The sequence below is a fragment of the Diadema setosum genome, chromosome 15 (genome assembly GCF_964275005.1).
Source record: "Diadema setosum chromosome 15, eeDiaSeto1, whole genome shotgun sequence".
In the NCBI taxonomy this organism is placed as follows: domain Eukaryota; kingdom Metazoa; phylum Echinodermata; class Echinoidea; order Diadematoida; family Diadematidae; genus Diadema; species Diadema setosum.
The window spans coordinates 21,231,573-21,246,834 of NC_092699.1; the positions used below are offsets into that span (position 1 = coordinate 21,231,573).

General features: G+C 41.0%; 1 protein-coding gene across 1 annotated transcript in view; it reads right to left on the reverse strand.

The window, feature by feature from the left end:
* The window catches only part of LOC140238855 (uncharacterized), a 56,569-nt gene extending 44,554 nt beyond the window's left edge, over positions 1-12,015 (reverse strand). The window contains exon 1 of the mRNA XM_072318749.1: positions 11,504-12,015. Coding sequence (XP_072174850.1) covers positions 11,504-11,672 — 169 coding nt within the window. The 5' untranslated portion in view covers positions 11,673-12,015. The remainder of the gene's footprint in view (positions 1-11,503) is intronic.
* Positions 12,016-15,262: the final 3,247 nt, after the last annotated feature.

Consider the following 15,262-nt stretch of genomic DNA (forward strand, 5'->3'; position numbering starts at 1 on the left):
TCATAAATCTCACGCAGTACATTCAAAACCCATGTCATTTTCACGAAACTTGACCAAATTGTAGGAGAAGGCTTACCAATTCCAGAAAAAAACAAATAAAGTGGGGGTTTGTGCGCTAGTTTTTGTCCAGTGGTAGCACCCCGATATGATAAAAATAAGCCTAGGACCCCAAAATCCATATATATAATACGCGAAGTTGTTGTTGTTGTCACGGCCTTATGTATTTCCTGTTTTATTCCGCCGTTGCTGGATTGTCTATAGCATCTCCTCCCGAGACATTCAAAACCCATGTCATTTTCATTAAACTTGATCAAATTGTAAAAGAAGGGTTACTCAGTTGATGCAAAACAATTGTAAAAATGGTGGGGGGGGGGGGGTTTGTGTGCTCGCTTTTGTGCTAGCAGCGCCTCAGGAACCAATGCAGGGATACCCTGATAGGATGCATAAATCTTATGCGGTTCACTCAAAAACCAATGTTTAAAAAAACAAGCATCACAATTGCAGTGACAGGGTGGAAAAATATTCAGAAAGGAAGGTCCATGTGCGTTTTTGTTATTATTTCCCTTGCACAGCCATATAATGTTATCAGGCCTATAATGACGCAAGCGTGGAAAACTCCGCTTTGACATGCCTGTTTGTTGTTGTTTTTTACCCACTTACTGTAACCATGTGCAGAAAGTGATACTGGAAGAAGAAGAATCAATACGGAAATGGGAGTTTTGGCATAAGTCTGACGGTCTTCCAAAGGAAAAACGAATCTTAATATAATGGCGTTGATTGTAGATTGCATTTGTTGGTTGTTGCAGTGGTTGGTAAAAGTGTGTGTTGTAAACTATGGAGATGTACCTTGAGTACCCCGACTATAGGGGCTACAGGCCCTACACAATTGTAGGTACCTTGGCACTCGACTTTACCATGTTGATGAACAGATAATGAACTGTATGTTACAAAACAGATCTCAGAAATGTACAGAAATGTACCATTATTTAAAAAAAGAAGAAGAGATGAATGAATAAATAAACAAATAAATAAATGAATAAATAATAGCCATAATAATACTAATAATATAGTCTGAAGCAACGTCAGTAGCGAACCGCCGAGTCCCTGCCGGAGAGCTAGTTTGGTGTGTATGGTAACCCCACTACATATCGACCACACGTTCTTTTAAACCGACCGCGTATAATTCGCGCACTGAACACTTAGTACGCACTTCGTCTGCGCGCAAAGCACATAAAAATGGATCGGCTTTGAATGTAGATGAGGATGGTGTGGAAAAACACGATAATTCACTGTTCATTAATGGTTTTAATGAAGGACAAAATTTCGACTGAATATTTTCACCGAATCGTAATGACAGCACAATGTAATGTCTATGGAAGTTTCTAAAAAGCTTCATTGACGTTTTCTACAACACGGTGTTCAATACAACTCGGTTTGCGTGCATTGTCAATGCAAAAAACAGCGGTCGATCCTGATAACGCGATTTACCGCGGGGAGCTGAAACGAGGCCACGCTAGTTCGTCGGCGACATTTTTGCACTGAAACTTCGAATCAAAAAGGGAACAACGGCATTTGATAGAGCTGGATTTTCTCAATCACGTAGGTCAAGTTTTTTATGTGAATTTCAGTGTTAAATATTCTTATCAAGCAAATAAACATTAGGCGGTCGATGAGTAGTAGGTCCAACCCTACATAGGCTACTCCACTACGTAGATCCTTACGTTAGCTAGGTCAGAGTTCTTGTTCTACCGTAACGTTAGGCTCTACTACTGTACTAACTAGGCCTATTAAACGGTTACTATAAGCCGTTTAAGAGTAGAGACTGAGGCGCGAAAGCGCAAGTAGAAATTTAAAAAGGTATACTTCATGGTAATTCGAAGGAAGGAAGACTCACTTTTGCTTGATAGAGTAAACAAGACACGTACAGATACCTCGGTGCACTCAGGCCATCGCCCTCGGCGGCGTGATACAGAGCGTAGCTTAGGTGCAAAGTTAGCTAGCGGTAGCGTATCACATCAGCGAGCGCAGGGCTGATTCGTCCATGTCATGACGTCATAATTTTGGTCACCAAAATTTCGCCATCAGATCGGGTTCAGGTGGTCTAAAAAGGGCCTCAAAACACCATCTCTCAATCGTTCTAAAGACATTTTCACCTTCTGAAAGTTAACTATTCATATTCCTAGAGACTTAAGCTTTGCAGAAATATATAAATCACTTTGTTTATGAATACCGACATTTTTTTCTTGATCACCATACTTTAAGATTTGTTTTTCCTTTGGAGGACAGAGTACTTCAGTAATGTCAAAACTCCAATTTCCTTGAATATTTTTTCTTCTTCCTCCAGTATAATTTTCTGAAGTTACAGCAAGTGGGTAAAACAAACAAACTTGTCAGCTGTGGAGTTTTTCACAATTGCGTCCACTCTCATTATGGACTGTGTAAGCGAAATAAAAAAATAAATAACTTAAAAAACACACATATGGACCTTCCTTCCTGAATATTTTCAACCCTACCACTGCAATTTTGACAAGTTTTCTTTTTTTCTTTTTTAAATACATGGGGTTTTTAGTGTACAGCATGAGATTCATGAACCCATCCTATCAGGCTCAGGGTATCCCTGCATTGGTTCCTGACCAGATTTGGGGGTCTTGTGATGATTTCTGTTGCACGGAGGCACTGATACTTTTTAGCACAAAAGTGAGCACACGAACCCCCCATTTTTACAATTGTTCTTCATTAAGTACTGTAAAAGTGGAAAGTTTCATGGTGTTGAAATTTTCGCGTATTTCGCGCAACTAGAAACTTGCGCGAAAACAAAAGCATGCAAATATTTTTGCTAGCCTTATGTCCCTGTGCGTGATGTCTTGATTCCGCGGAATTAAAAACACGCGAAACTCTTCTTACCCGGCAAAGCATTAAAAATTAGTTGCGCGAAAATATCCACTTTTACAGTAACCCTTCTTCTACAATTTGATCAAGTTTCGCGAAAATGATAAGAGTTTTGAATGTAGAGCATGACATTCATGAACCCCACTCACTCAGGGCACCCAGGATAGGTTTATATTATAACCAGATTTTTGGGTCCTATGATGATTTCTGTCATATGTGGGTGCTACCAGCACAAAAATGAGCATAAACCCCTCATTTTTATTGTTTTTCTGCAATTAGTAAGACTTCTTCGACAATTTTGTCAGGTTTTGTAAAAATGACATAGGTTCTGAATGTACAGCATGAGATTCTTGAACCCACAATCAGGGCTTCCCTGGATAGGTTTATGACCAAATCTTGGGGTGTTACAATGATTCCTGCCACATGGGGGTGCTGCTAGCGCAGAAACAAGCACAAACCACTCATTTTTACAATTGTTCTGCATTAAGTAACCTTTCTTCTACAATTTGGTTAAATGTCATAAAATTGACATGGGTTTTGAATGTACAGCACAAGTTCTATGAACGTTTTCCTTCAGCCCAGCCCTAACAGTAACAGAAAAACGCTCCTGACAAGGATTTGATAGATTTCTGTGGTTTTCTTTCTCAAGAATGAGGGTGCACTGTAAACCCCAATTTTAAAACATTTTCCTTGTTTTGGGTACCTAACTCTGCAATTCTTGCAAATTTGGAGAAAATAGGCCCATTTACACTTACTTGGAAAAATCGTGATTTTTCTAAAATCGTGACATTTGGGTGCAAGTTGCTAAGCAACTACACCCAAACGCCCTGGAAACATCGCCAGAAAAATCGCCAGCAGGAGTGCGACTTTTTGAAACATCGTGATGTTTGAGGCAAAGTTAGCGAGTGTAAATCCCAGCTGCAGAAATATCGCGATTTTTCATCACGTGACTTTCGGTCTCGGATTGCACCGGGAGTTTACGCGCGCTCCCGATCCCTCTTTGGGACGTGTAGAGAGTACGTCGGTCATTGGCCAGAGTACTGGTACATGGTATTTGCTGTACAGGTCTACTAAACGGCCGATCCTCGATCGGCTCGTGATCTCTCACCTCCCTCTCCCTGATGAAACTACAGGGTGTAGTACATGAAAACTAGTAGCAGACTTGTACAACCACGTATCATCACCCCATGATGACTTAACAAAATAATGTTCTCCCAGAAATGCGTTGATTTTGGGAGTGCCCATACTGCTCTCGGTATTATATACATTGTTTGTGGAATACAGGAGTATGTAACAAGTGTCGGTAAAACAATGGTGAGTTCTTGCTGTCGCCTGATAGAATACCAGTCCTAAAAAAAAAACGAGCCTGCTTCTCACTTTTGTCGGGATATCGGTGAAATTTCATGATCCTCCTGAATGCCGCTTTCATCAGCTTTCTCATACTTAGATGAAGTTTTACACACCTACTACTAAGTGATCTAATATAGCAAGCTATGCAGTTTTACCGTAAGTTTACACTCTCGAGAAACACAAATATATGTGTGCACTGTACTGATGATAAAAAGCCCTGGCTCAACGTTCCAACCAGCTAGCTGTAAACAAAATATACTGCACTGCAGTGAAAACGAACAGAATAGCGCGCGCTTCCACTCAGCTACCATGTTGAAAAGAGGTAAATTATACATGCGCACTACGGACCAAAAAATCGCGATGTTTCGTGAAGCTCAAACTTCGCAAATTTTTGCGCAAGTGGAAACGGTGGAACCAAAATATCGCGATTTTAAAAATCACAATGTTAGTGGTGTAGGTGTAAATGCGGCTAATAAAGTGGATTTTGAATGAATTATCATGGGGATTTAAATTTGCCCTTACAGATTTTGTTACCTATCATGGTCTTATCCTGTAACGCTATCATTTCTGCACTGGACCGCAAAATGTGACAAAGTCCCGAAGAAGAAAAACAAGCACATGAACCTGTGGTTTTATATGCATATTTGGGTTTCGGATTAATCACAGCTAGGGTATGGGAAGTTTGAAGAAAATGACATGGACTTCACTTTAAGTTAACTGAGGAATGTCCTTAAACAGTCTTAGAATACCACCCACAGGTGTTTCACAGTAAATTTTGAAGTCTCTGTGCGAAGACTGCACTGGAGGTGTAATCCCGGTGCGGGGCGCTTCAACTCATACGGGTTGGGGTCGCTGACCGTGCGGTTACACTGGAAATAAAATATTACAGCCGTAGTAATTCATGAAATCTTCACAATCCCGCTAGTATTTGAGGTAGAAATGGGCACAAAAAGGATTGTGAATTCAGCCCTGCATGTCGTGTACCTTTAAAGAATGCATGCACAAATGCGAAGAGATTATTGGGAAAAAATAAAGAACCCCTTGTAGCGCATGCATCAGAAAATATCACAGCTAAAATAATTCATTAAATCATCGCAATCCAACTCAGCACCAAGAGTACAAGTGTAGGTTACGCAGCAAGTTCGTGCGCCGATGTTCAGAAAAAGTCACAAACGCATTTGATACAATCTGATTTTGTTCATTATCATTTTACACTGTAATTCACAAACAAACATTCTATTTTTTTTCTTATTTTTTTTAAAATTTCTTGTGCGAGAAATAACGCAAGTTTTAAAAAAATCAATCTGTAAAATGTACATGGGGGGGGGGTACGTCCATAAAAAACAAGAAAATAAGTTTGCAAGTCATTTAATGTTTTTTTAGGTTGTCGTTGTTGACTGGTAAATTTTCTGTTCGGATCAGTAAAAAATGGTAAAACGGGGCATTTACCGGTCCGACAGGGACAGGTCGGACCGGCAGAAAAAATGGGTTAGTGTGCAGCCCTGCCTTTTGCCATTAAAAGTTAAATTTAGTGGACAGTGCATTTATATCAGTCTGGGAAACCCGCTCACAAGGCCTGCTCCCCCGTGCGAGCACTCCTCCGCCTCACGAGGCCCCCGGGGAGCCTAATGAGGCCTCCGGGGAGAGAGACTCAAGAAGCTCCCTGTTCACTTTTTATTCATCTCACATCTGACATATAAATTGTCGCAACTTTGCACGGTGATTTTTTGTTACACACACATGTCCACTATCCATAATGAAAAGAAGAAAAAATTATGTCTGTTTTTTTTTATAATACAAAAATCGAGTTTTATTCAACTGATGCACAGTGACCCATCAAAACACGGGCGCCAGCGTGTTTGCACAATGCAAGACTGCCGCACCTAGCAGCCTGATCCAACTAAATATTTTCGATGCTTTTTTCTGCGGCTCTCACCTCTCCACGCATGAATTAGCCTCGTGAAGCTGAAGTCTGACATCTTTTTACAACAAGGCAAGTGCCATAATGTGTCTCACCCATTTGCGTACAAGAAATTGCACGCGAATGGGATATAAAAGATTAAAAAAAGAGATATAACAGATAAAAAGAGATATAAAAGGGCAAAAATTTATGGCAAAAAAAAAAGTACCATAAAAACTTAACATTGGGCCCTTAAAGTTTGTTGACCCCTGCTTGTGACTTTTGACCTTGTGGTGATCATCCACTCCCCAAGGGACATCTACCATCCAAGTTCAGTCACAAATGGACCTATGGATCAAAAGTTATGACCGATAATAGAAACACGCCATAAAAGCTTAACATTGGCCTCTAAAAGTTTGTTGACCCCAGCTTGTGATGTCTGACCTTGTGGTGATCATCCACTCCCCAAGGGACATCTACTATCGAAGTTTAGTCACAAATGGAATTATGGATCAAAAGTTATGATCCATAATAGAAACGTGCCATAAAAACTTAACATTGGGCCCTACAGTTCATTGACCCCTGCCTGTGAGCTTTGACCTCGAGGTGACCTTCATGTATGGTAGAATGTGAAACTTTGCATGACCCCTCTACCCTCGAAGTTTGATTGCAATTGAAGCCCAGAGTACAGAGTTATTGAAGTCTTTGTAGCGTTACGGACAGACAACAGACGGACGGACGACGGACGACGGACGGACAGATGCAGCAGGCGATCCCTTAGTCTCCCCTCACCTCCAGTGGGCTCGACAAAAATTTGTAACAAGAAAAACAAAATAAGTACTAACCTGATCTTGTGAATATATTCCAAATTACTATTCCACACTGATAGAGTAGGTGGGTACTCCAGTTTGCTAGCAAACTAATCACTTTGTAGGTATGACGGGTTCACTTTCTTCGTCAATTCCGCCGTCCGCAAACCTTTGGGTGCTTTTTCTGGAATTCCGCGACGCAACTGCGACATTACATCACATCACATCACGCATCCAGCACATACAGACAGCGCGCAAGCTGTGAGATTTTCAGAGCGAGCTTGCGCACGCACTGGAGGATACTAGTACTGTATCCTCCGGTGCGTGCGCAAAGGTTTGTGGGCGGCGGAATTGACGAAGAAAGTGAACTCATCATCATACTATAATTCGAGCAACGTTTGTCTTTCTGTTTGTCTGTCTGTCTGTTTGTTCCTCTACTCCTCCCAGGTCCTTGGTCCGATCTCCATTAAACTTAGTGGGTGGATGCAGGTTGACCGCGAAATTGCCCTTGAGGGGTTCATTTTTGGAAAGGTCAAGGTTACTGGGGTTAAAGGTCAAATAACTTCTAATCTTCGTCAGCTGCAATAATCAGACACCCGATAGAGGGCGCTATATTGATATCTTACTTTACCTACCTTGGCTGCATTGGTACATGCGGTGGCACCTCGGTATGACATATTTCCCCCAGAAATATCCTCAATGGGGGTTTCCCAGGCCTTCTCATACTTCCAGCAAGTTTGGCCAAGATCGGACCAAGGAGTAGCGCAAAACAGTTATTTGACCTCCGTTGACCCAGTGACCATGACCATTTCTGGGGGGAATCCCCATAGAGGATTTCTGGGCACTGGCTGAAACCAAACAAGCATGATACATGTACTTCATCATAGCCCCCCCCCCCCCCCCCCCTCTATGCCCCATTTCGGCTGATTCAGCACTCCACAGGTACATTGACTAGTACCTACAAAGTGACTAGTTTGCGAACAAACTGGAGTACCCACCTACTCTATCAGTGTGAATAGTAATTTGGAATGTATGCACAAGATCATGTTAGTACTGATTTTATTTTTTCTCCTTACGAATTTTTGTAAAAAGATGTCAGACTTCAGCTTCACGAGGCTGATTTGTGCGTGGAGAGGTGAGAGCCGCAGAAAAAAAGCACCGAAAATATTTAGTCGGATCAGGCCGCTAGGTGCGGCAGTCTTGCATTGTGCGAACACGCTGGTGCTGTGTTTTGATGGGTCGCTGTGCATCAGTTGATTAAAACTCGATATTTGTAAAAAAAAAAAAAAAAAAAAAAACATAATTTTTTCTTCTTTTCATCATGGATAGTAGACATGTGTGTGTAACAAAAAATCACCGTGCAAAGTTGCAAAAAAAGTGAACAGGGAGCTTCTTGAGTCTCTCTCCCCGGAGGCCTCATGAGGCTCCCCGGGGGCCTCGTGAGGCGGACGAATGCTCGTACGGGGGAGCAGGCCTCGTGAGCGGGTTTCCCGGACTGATATTACTAGACCTCTAGTGGGCATTGTGGGTGGGTTCATCAGAATTCTTATTTCAAACACTGAAACAAACGTCCCGACTCCTATCCATTAAATTTGCTAGGACAATGCGACTAAACTTTGAGACTAGCTACAATATGTATATAGAAATAGGGAATTAGACTATTGACTAGTACTGTTGTAGATAACTGAAGTCTAGAACAGTGAGTTTACTGAGTTAGTGACAATTCTTCCACAGGACAGCAGTAGACTGGAACCTAGGGTGGTATTCTGAAAATCTTCCTAAGTTTCTTCCTAAGTTTCTTCCTAAGTCAGAAACTCGGAAAGTGCTTAGGAAAGACAAAATTGGTAGGATGTCTATTCTGAAATTTCTTCCTACGTAGGCACTTCTTAATGCAAATTAGGCCATCCTCATCCCCGCCCACGTCAAGCCAATGCGAAATGCCGTATCATAAGGAACTAACCAACGACAATCGCATATAAGTAGGGTCAAATCAAAGAGGTTCTATATTATGTAATAGAGCGCGCGCTCACATATAGAAGCGGGGCCAATTGAACGACCCGCCGCCATTAGCAAAGAGGTCGACTACCAGAAGCCTGAACCCGGAAGTACCTATCGACCATAGTAATACACTTAAAGTACAGCTTCGAAGATGGGGTTGGGTTGGAAAAATCATTCTAATTTTAAGGAAAATCAATATTTCTCCATATGCCTCCGGATTTTATAAGACGGATACATTCTCAACACAGTAGCCTATTATAATATACTGTACGAGCTGAAATTTACACGGTGGTTTTATTTTCGCGAATTTCGCGAATCGCCTTCGAACCGCGAAAATAACAACACGCGAAAATAACAACGCGCAATTAACTAAGTTCAGTTAGACCCTCGTAACAGCGAAATTAACAACACGCGAAAATGTCCTCCAAGTAGCAATTCGCGAAAATATCTGTACGCGAAAATTTCAGCTCGTACAGTATGTGTTCTGATGAAAAAAGGACTTGCTCTAATGTGTCAAATTGCCATACAGGCATTCATGCATTCATACTACATAAAAAGTTGGCAGAAAGGTAGTGTATACTCTTTGGTATGGGAGTACCGATTTACACATAATATATGTCACTTAGAAACATCAGACACACATACAACACACACTCCCACACACACATACATTTGTACAACAAACACACACACTCACACACCCACACACATATGCACACACATGTACGCCTACACACCAAACCATTTTTTTTTCAAATTCCAACTCACACATACAACACACACACACAAAAACACTTTTTTGTTTTTCAATTTCAACATGCACGCACACACACACGCACACACACACACACACACACAATGCATGTCTTGAGTCCAGACCATGCGCATAACTCAAGGCACAGACAGCAGGAAGGACTGCAAAAACACTATTGGATACAGTACACTATCACCTTGGAGGCTTTAAAGTTGATTGCATAGTGTACTCTTATAATAGTTATTGGATGGTACGCATATGGACAGTTAATTATGTGCGATCCTGTCTTAAATGTTGTTTGTGGCACCGGTTTATTAGGCAGTAGGTAATCATTCACTGACAGAAGGCACAAATATTCAGTGGTTATTCATCGAGTGCCTCATCATAGTACTGTATTTGAGGCATTTTGTCCTAAACAAAGTTAATCATGTCAGCAAAAGTGAGAGTGATGGGTATTATGTGTGGGAGTGTGTGTTGTATGTATGTGTGTCTGATGTTTCTAAGTGACATATATTACTGTAAAACATGATATATTCGCGGCATGAAATTTTCGCGAATTGGAGCCAACAGCCTTTTTCGTGGCATGAAATTTTCGCGAATTGCCACTGGCGTTCAATGCATGTAAGTGTAGAAAAAAACTTTCGCGTGCATTTTAATTTCGCGAATTTTGGCGCTCGCGAAATTCGCGAAATTAAAATGCACGCGCAAATTCCTCGTTTTACAGTATGTGAAATCAGTACTCCCATACCAAAGAGTACACACTGTACCTTTCTGCAATCTTTATATGTAGTATGAAATAATGAATGCATGAATGCCTGTTTGGCAATTTTGGCTTCATGTTAAAGGCACATATTTGACACATAATAGAGCAAGTCCTTTTTTCATCAAAACATGTATACTGTGTTGAGAATGTCTCTCTCTTATAAAATCCGGAGGCATATAGACAAATATTGATTTTCCTTAAAATTAGAATGATTTTTCCAACCCAATCCTATCTTCGAAGCTGTACTTTACGTGTATTACTAGTATAGGCACTTCCGGGTTCAGGCTTCTGGTAGTCGACCTCTTTCGTGCGCGCGCGCCACTGTTCAATTGGCCCCGTTTTCATTAATGTACCTACTGAATGGTGAGCGCTTACTCTATTAGTACATGTGGTAGAACCCCTTTGGGTCAAATACGCTTGTGCGCGGCATGTTCCCTTTCTCACGTTCATTTTGCGCACCAAAGTACAACATCATAGTGCGCGCAGTGACTGACAAGCGCGCCTATCACGATGCTTGCAGTTTGCAATTCATAACAACGTACTTCGGACAGGGGAGTAGTAACTTTCCTAAATATCTTCCTAAAATTCTACATCTACTGATCTAGAATACCGACTTCTTCCAAAGTCAGAAATTTGCATATTCCCGCCCCCTCCCTAAGTTTCTTCCCAAGTTTACTTTCGGAAGAAACTTGGGAAGATTTTCAGAATACCACCTAGGAAAAAATCCTAACGCGTTATTTCTTCCTAGCCAAGTAGGAAGGATTTCATTTATCAGAATACCACCCCTACATTAACGAGGAAACAGTCACGTCTATTTAACCGTGTTAGAACCTATCCAATAACATTGATAATATTAATACAGTCCAGAAATCTAGAGACTTCAAAATGTGAAACACTTTTCCTGCCCTGCACATAAACGACCATACTAGTACTAGTTATAACATTGGTGGAGTACAGTTAATTCTGAGTATACCAAAGCCAAAGGCCTACAAACATAATGACAAAGTCAAGGATATCCAACAATCCCACTTTCTCATTACCTTGTATCAACCGCCTCCATAGCTTACACACGCGCGCGGCAAGTTGTAATTCACCGTACGGTGAAAGATGTACCAATACGCGTTCTAATATTTCCTCAGGGAGGTCATTGATGATAAATGTCGTCGTAGAAGAGTCTGAATCTGATGAGCTGTCATCGTTTTCCTTCATACTGGACTTCACTCAGATTCGGACGATACGATCCTGAAACTGAAGTATGCCGGTGTACAAACAACGTTATAAAGCTTCACTTAAATACCAGCTTAGCCTTCGAAAAACAGGGGAGGTCAGTGTTGACGAATCGGTCACATCAGATAGAGATCTATGACGATTGTATACACCATTTCCATGTCCGTATAGAGAACACACTGCACTGAGCTGATCTAAATTGAGTGAGAAAACAGTTCAAATGCTCTTACGAGATCGAGAATAACACGAAAAGTGTATACTGGTCTACTCTTTCGGCGTGTCTTCACGGTCATTTAAACTGCATTCCAGTCTGAATCGATGTGGGTCATTAAACCCAACTCCTCTGTGATGACGATTCACAATTTCTTGACGACTATAAATGCGGTGTTATTATCACTCATACAACACAACAGAAATTTTGTACAGAAACAAATTGCACAGACCTATACACGTATAAAATGCACGCACACGACGACGAGCTAGCTAGCTGCGCTGAGCGAGCTGCATGCGCTGCGTATAAAATTTTGCATGCTCGCAACTACTAGGGGTGATGCATTGCACTCACTCCGCGGCGAGTGTTAGCCTGCTGGAAGCCCACGTCACGCGCCCATTACAGAAATCCTAGTACACATCACCACACAGTCAGTGCGCATATACAGCAAGCGGTTCCGCGTACTAACGTTAGTAACTTCCAGTACGTCGAGAGCTGCAAGGGTTGGTTGTCATTTCGGCCGTCATGTCCTCCACTCTGGCTAATGTTATGATAATTTTACGCAGACTAGTCTTGTAGAAACTCCTTTTGGATATACAACCTTCACACTGCATGACGAGTGGTAAAAAATCAAGTCGAATCCGTGGAATCGAGTAGAGTTCTATAGATATAGCGAATGAAAAGTTTAAGAAGCACACAAAAGAAAAAAAAACCAACAACACAAAATGAAATAAAAAGGAAGAAAAAAAAAAAAAAATGAAGGCACTCTTTCTCTGAGAGCGCAGACCTCCGCCAAACAGGTCATTTCCACCACTTGTTATCATACGCATGCTGAAAATCGCCCAATTTCCCAATATAGAAGCCTTTGTACTAGTAGTACATGTACGTCATCAGCTTCCAGCTGCGTTATCCCGCATCACCTCGCATCATCCCGCATCATCTCGCATCACCGCCAATTTTTGTCCAAGATCCGGGCATGTATTCTTTGGTCTTCTATTATAATCATAATTGTAAGTGCGGACATTTTATCAAATATCTGCCTCCTTATTGTCAGACCGTGTTTTCAACAACGGAGGACACCGAGAAGTGAAATTTGGCACTTTTTCATTGTTTGATTATTCTCGATGATTTTTACCACGAGTTAATGCTTGACTTCAGGAGGTCGTCACCATCAAGAATCAAAATCTTAACGCCAAATCAATATCCATTAGCATGGTTCCAAGGATTTAATTTGTATAATTGCTCATCTCTATGCACTGAAGCGTAACATAGTGGGATTTTTATCCAAATAAGATCAGAATAGAATGCTTCAATCCATACTTCCTATTGAATTTTAATCGATTAGCATAAAAAAAAAGTTGTTTTCCAGACCCACATGCTCATTCAGGCATAAAATTTTGAAAGAAATGCCATAGGAATACTAATACACTTACATCTGCTATAGGTACAATAACAGAATGTTATTCAGTTGATTTTCAGTACACGAAATTAAAGCTCGATACTGCACAACTAACGTGGTATTTTTTTTTTTTTTTTTTTGGTTTTACAATTATCTGCTCATTCAACCACGGATTAACACATTATTATGTGGAAACATCGTAATTATTGGATAGCTTTCCAAAACATGAATTTGATTGCTTAAAGGCATAATTTACCATTTGCAGATGAAACAAAACCCAGCATTATGGCTTTAAAATTGTTCTAAAATGTGATTTAGGGATAGAAACAACCACTGTAAAAATTTGCATCAGTAAAATCGATGTGTAGTATTGTTAAATATACAAAATGTGATCAATAGTTATAATGAATATGTTTCGAGACTAAACCGTCTAGGCCTACAGTCACAGTTTTATTAAGAAAAATATTGATATCTCCTTATGAGTAGGCTTTATTGCAAAAATTTTATATGGTAGGATGTTTTGTGGTAATGGTAAACAACATTCCTCCTGACATGCATCAAATGTGATATCTGGAACATTTTTTGAATTACTACTCCCAAAGGTAAACTGGACTTTTAAGATAAAATTTACCACAGGAAACATTTAAAAACTGCGGTATTGGAAATTTTTACCCCATGGTCACTAAACCGTGAAATTTTACCAACAAGTCATAATAATTAGGCATATGGTACAATATGAGGCACATAAGTAATTTGCATACCTTCTTGTACTGGAAATGTGAAATTTGTTCTGACGTCTTTAAACTGAAGTTATGAAATTGAGCTCGTGAACACATAGCACTACTGTCGCCTATCGCTTACAATTTGAGAAAAGAAGATTTTTCAAAGATTCCTCAATTTGACGGTTTTGACTGTTGTAGTGTTCCCCACCCCCCCCCCCCCCACTTTGGGCATCGTGCTTCAGCCACTCCCCCCCCCCTTCCCGTGGGGAATCATGCCCAAAAAATATCACGCAAACAATAACTGCCAAGTTTGGTAAAAATGTGATCACGCATTCTTAAGAAAAAGATGAAAATGTACAAGAATGGTCCCGATTGTCTAGAGAAATAGAGTTTTAAAGATTCTTAATGGGGGGGGGGGGCCTTTTGGTCCAAGGGGGAGCATGGTGGCAACTGATTTAAAAAAAAAATGCGATCCTATCCCCCTAGGGATGCTACCTGCCAAGTTTGGTGAAAATCCATCATGGGGTTTTCAAGAAGATGAAAATGTAGGCCTACAATTTAGGCTCCCGATTAGGACCCCTCCCACTCCCTCCCCTGGGTCCCAATGGGGGCACAACTGATTCCGTCATGAACAAACTTGGAATTATAGTCATTAATGTGTACTACTCATAGGCCTATAGTATTAACTTAGCTTTATCATTGCACTATAGCTCTAGCGAATAAATTTTTGTTTTAAGATTCCTTACTTTTTTCGGGGGGGGGGTGGGAGGAGTTGGGGACCCCCAGGGGCACCTCAGGTAGATCATGGTGCCTATTTAAACAAATTAAGATCTTATCCCCGCTAGGGATGCTACTTCCCAAGTTTGATGAAAATCGGTTTGGGGGTTTTCAAGAAGAAGATGAAAATGTACAATTTTTACCCCCATTAGGACCCCTCCCATGGCAGCACCCCCACCCCAGGGTCACAAAGGGGCACCCCTGATTCCGCCATGAAAAAAAAAATGAAAATGAAACTACAGTCATGAATGTACTCCTATCTGGTTCCTATCTGGTTCTAGAGAAGAACATTTTCTTAGATTCCTTGCCCCTGCCCCCCCCCCCCCAAGATGAGGCATGGTACCTTTACCCATTTGAACAAATTGAGATGCTACCTGCCAAGTTTGTTGAAAATTGGTTTGGGATTTTCAAGAAGAAGATGAAATGTTGGACCCCATTAGGACCCCTCCCCGGGGTCCTAAGG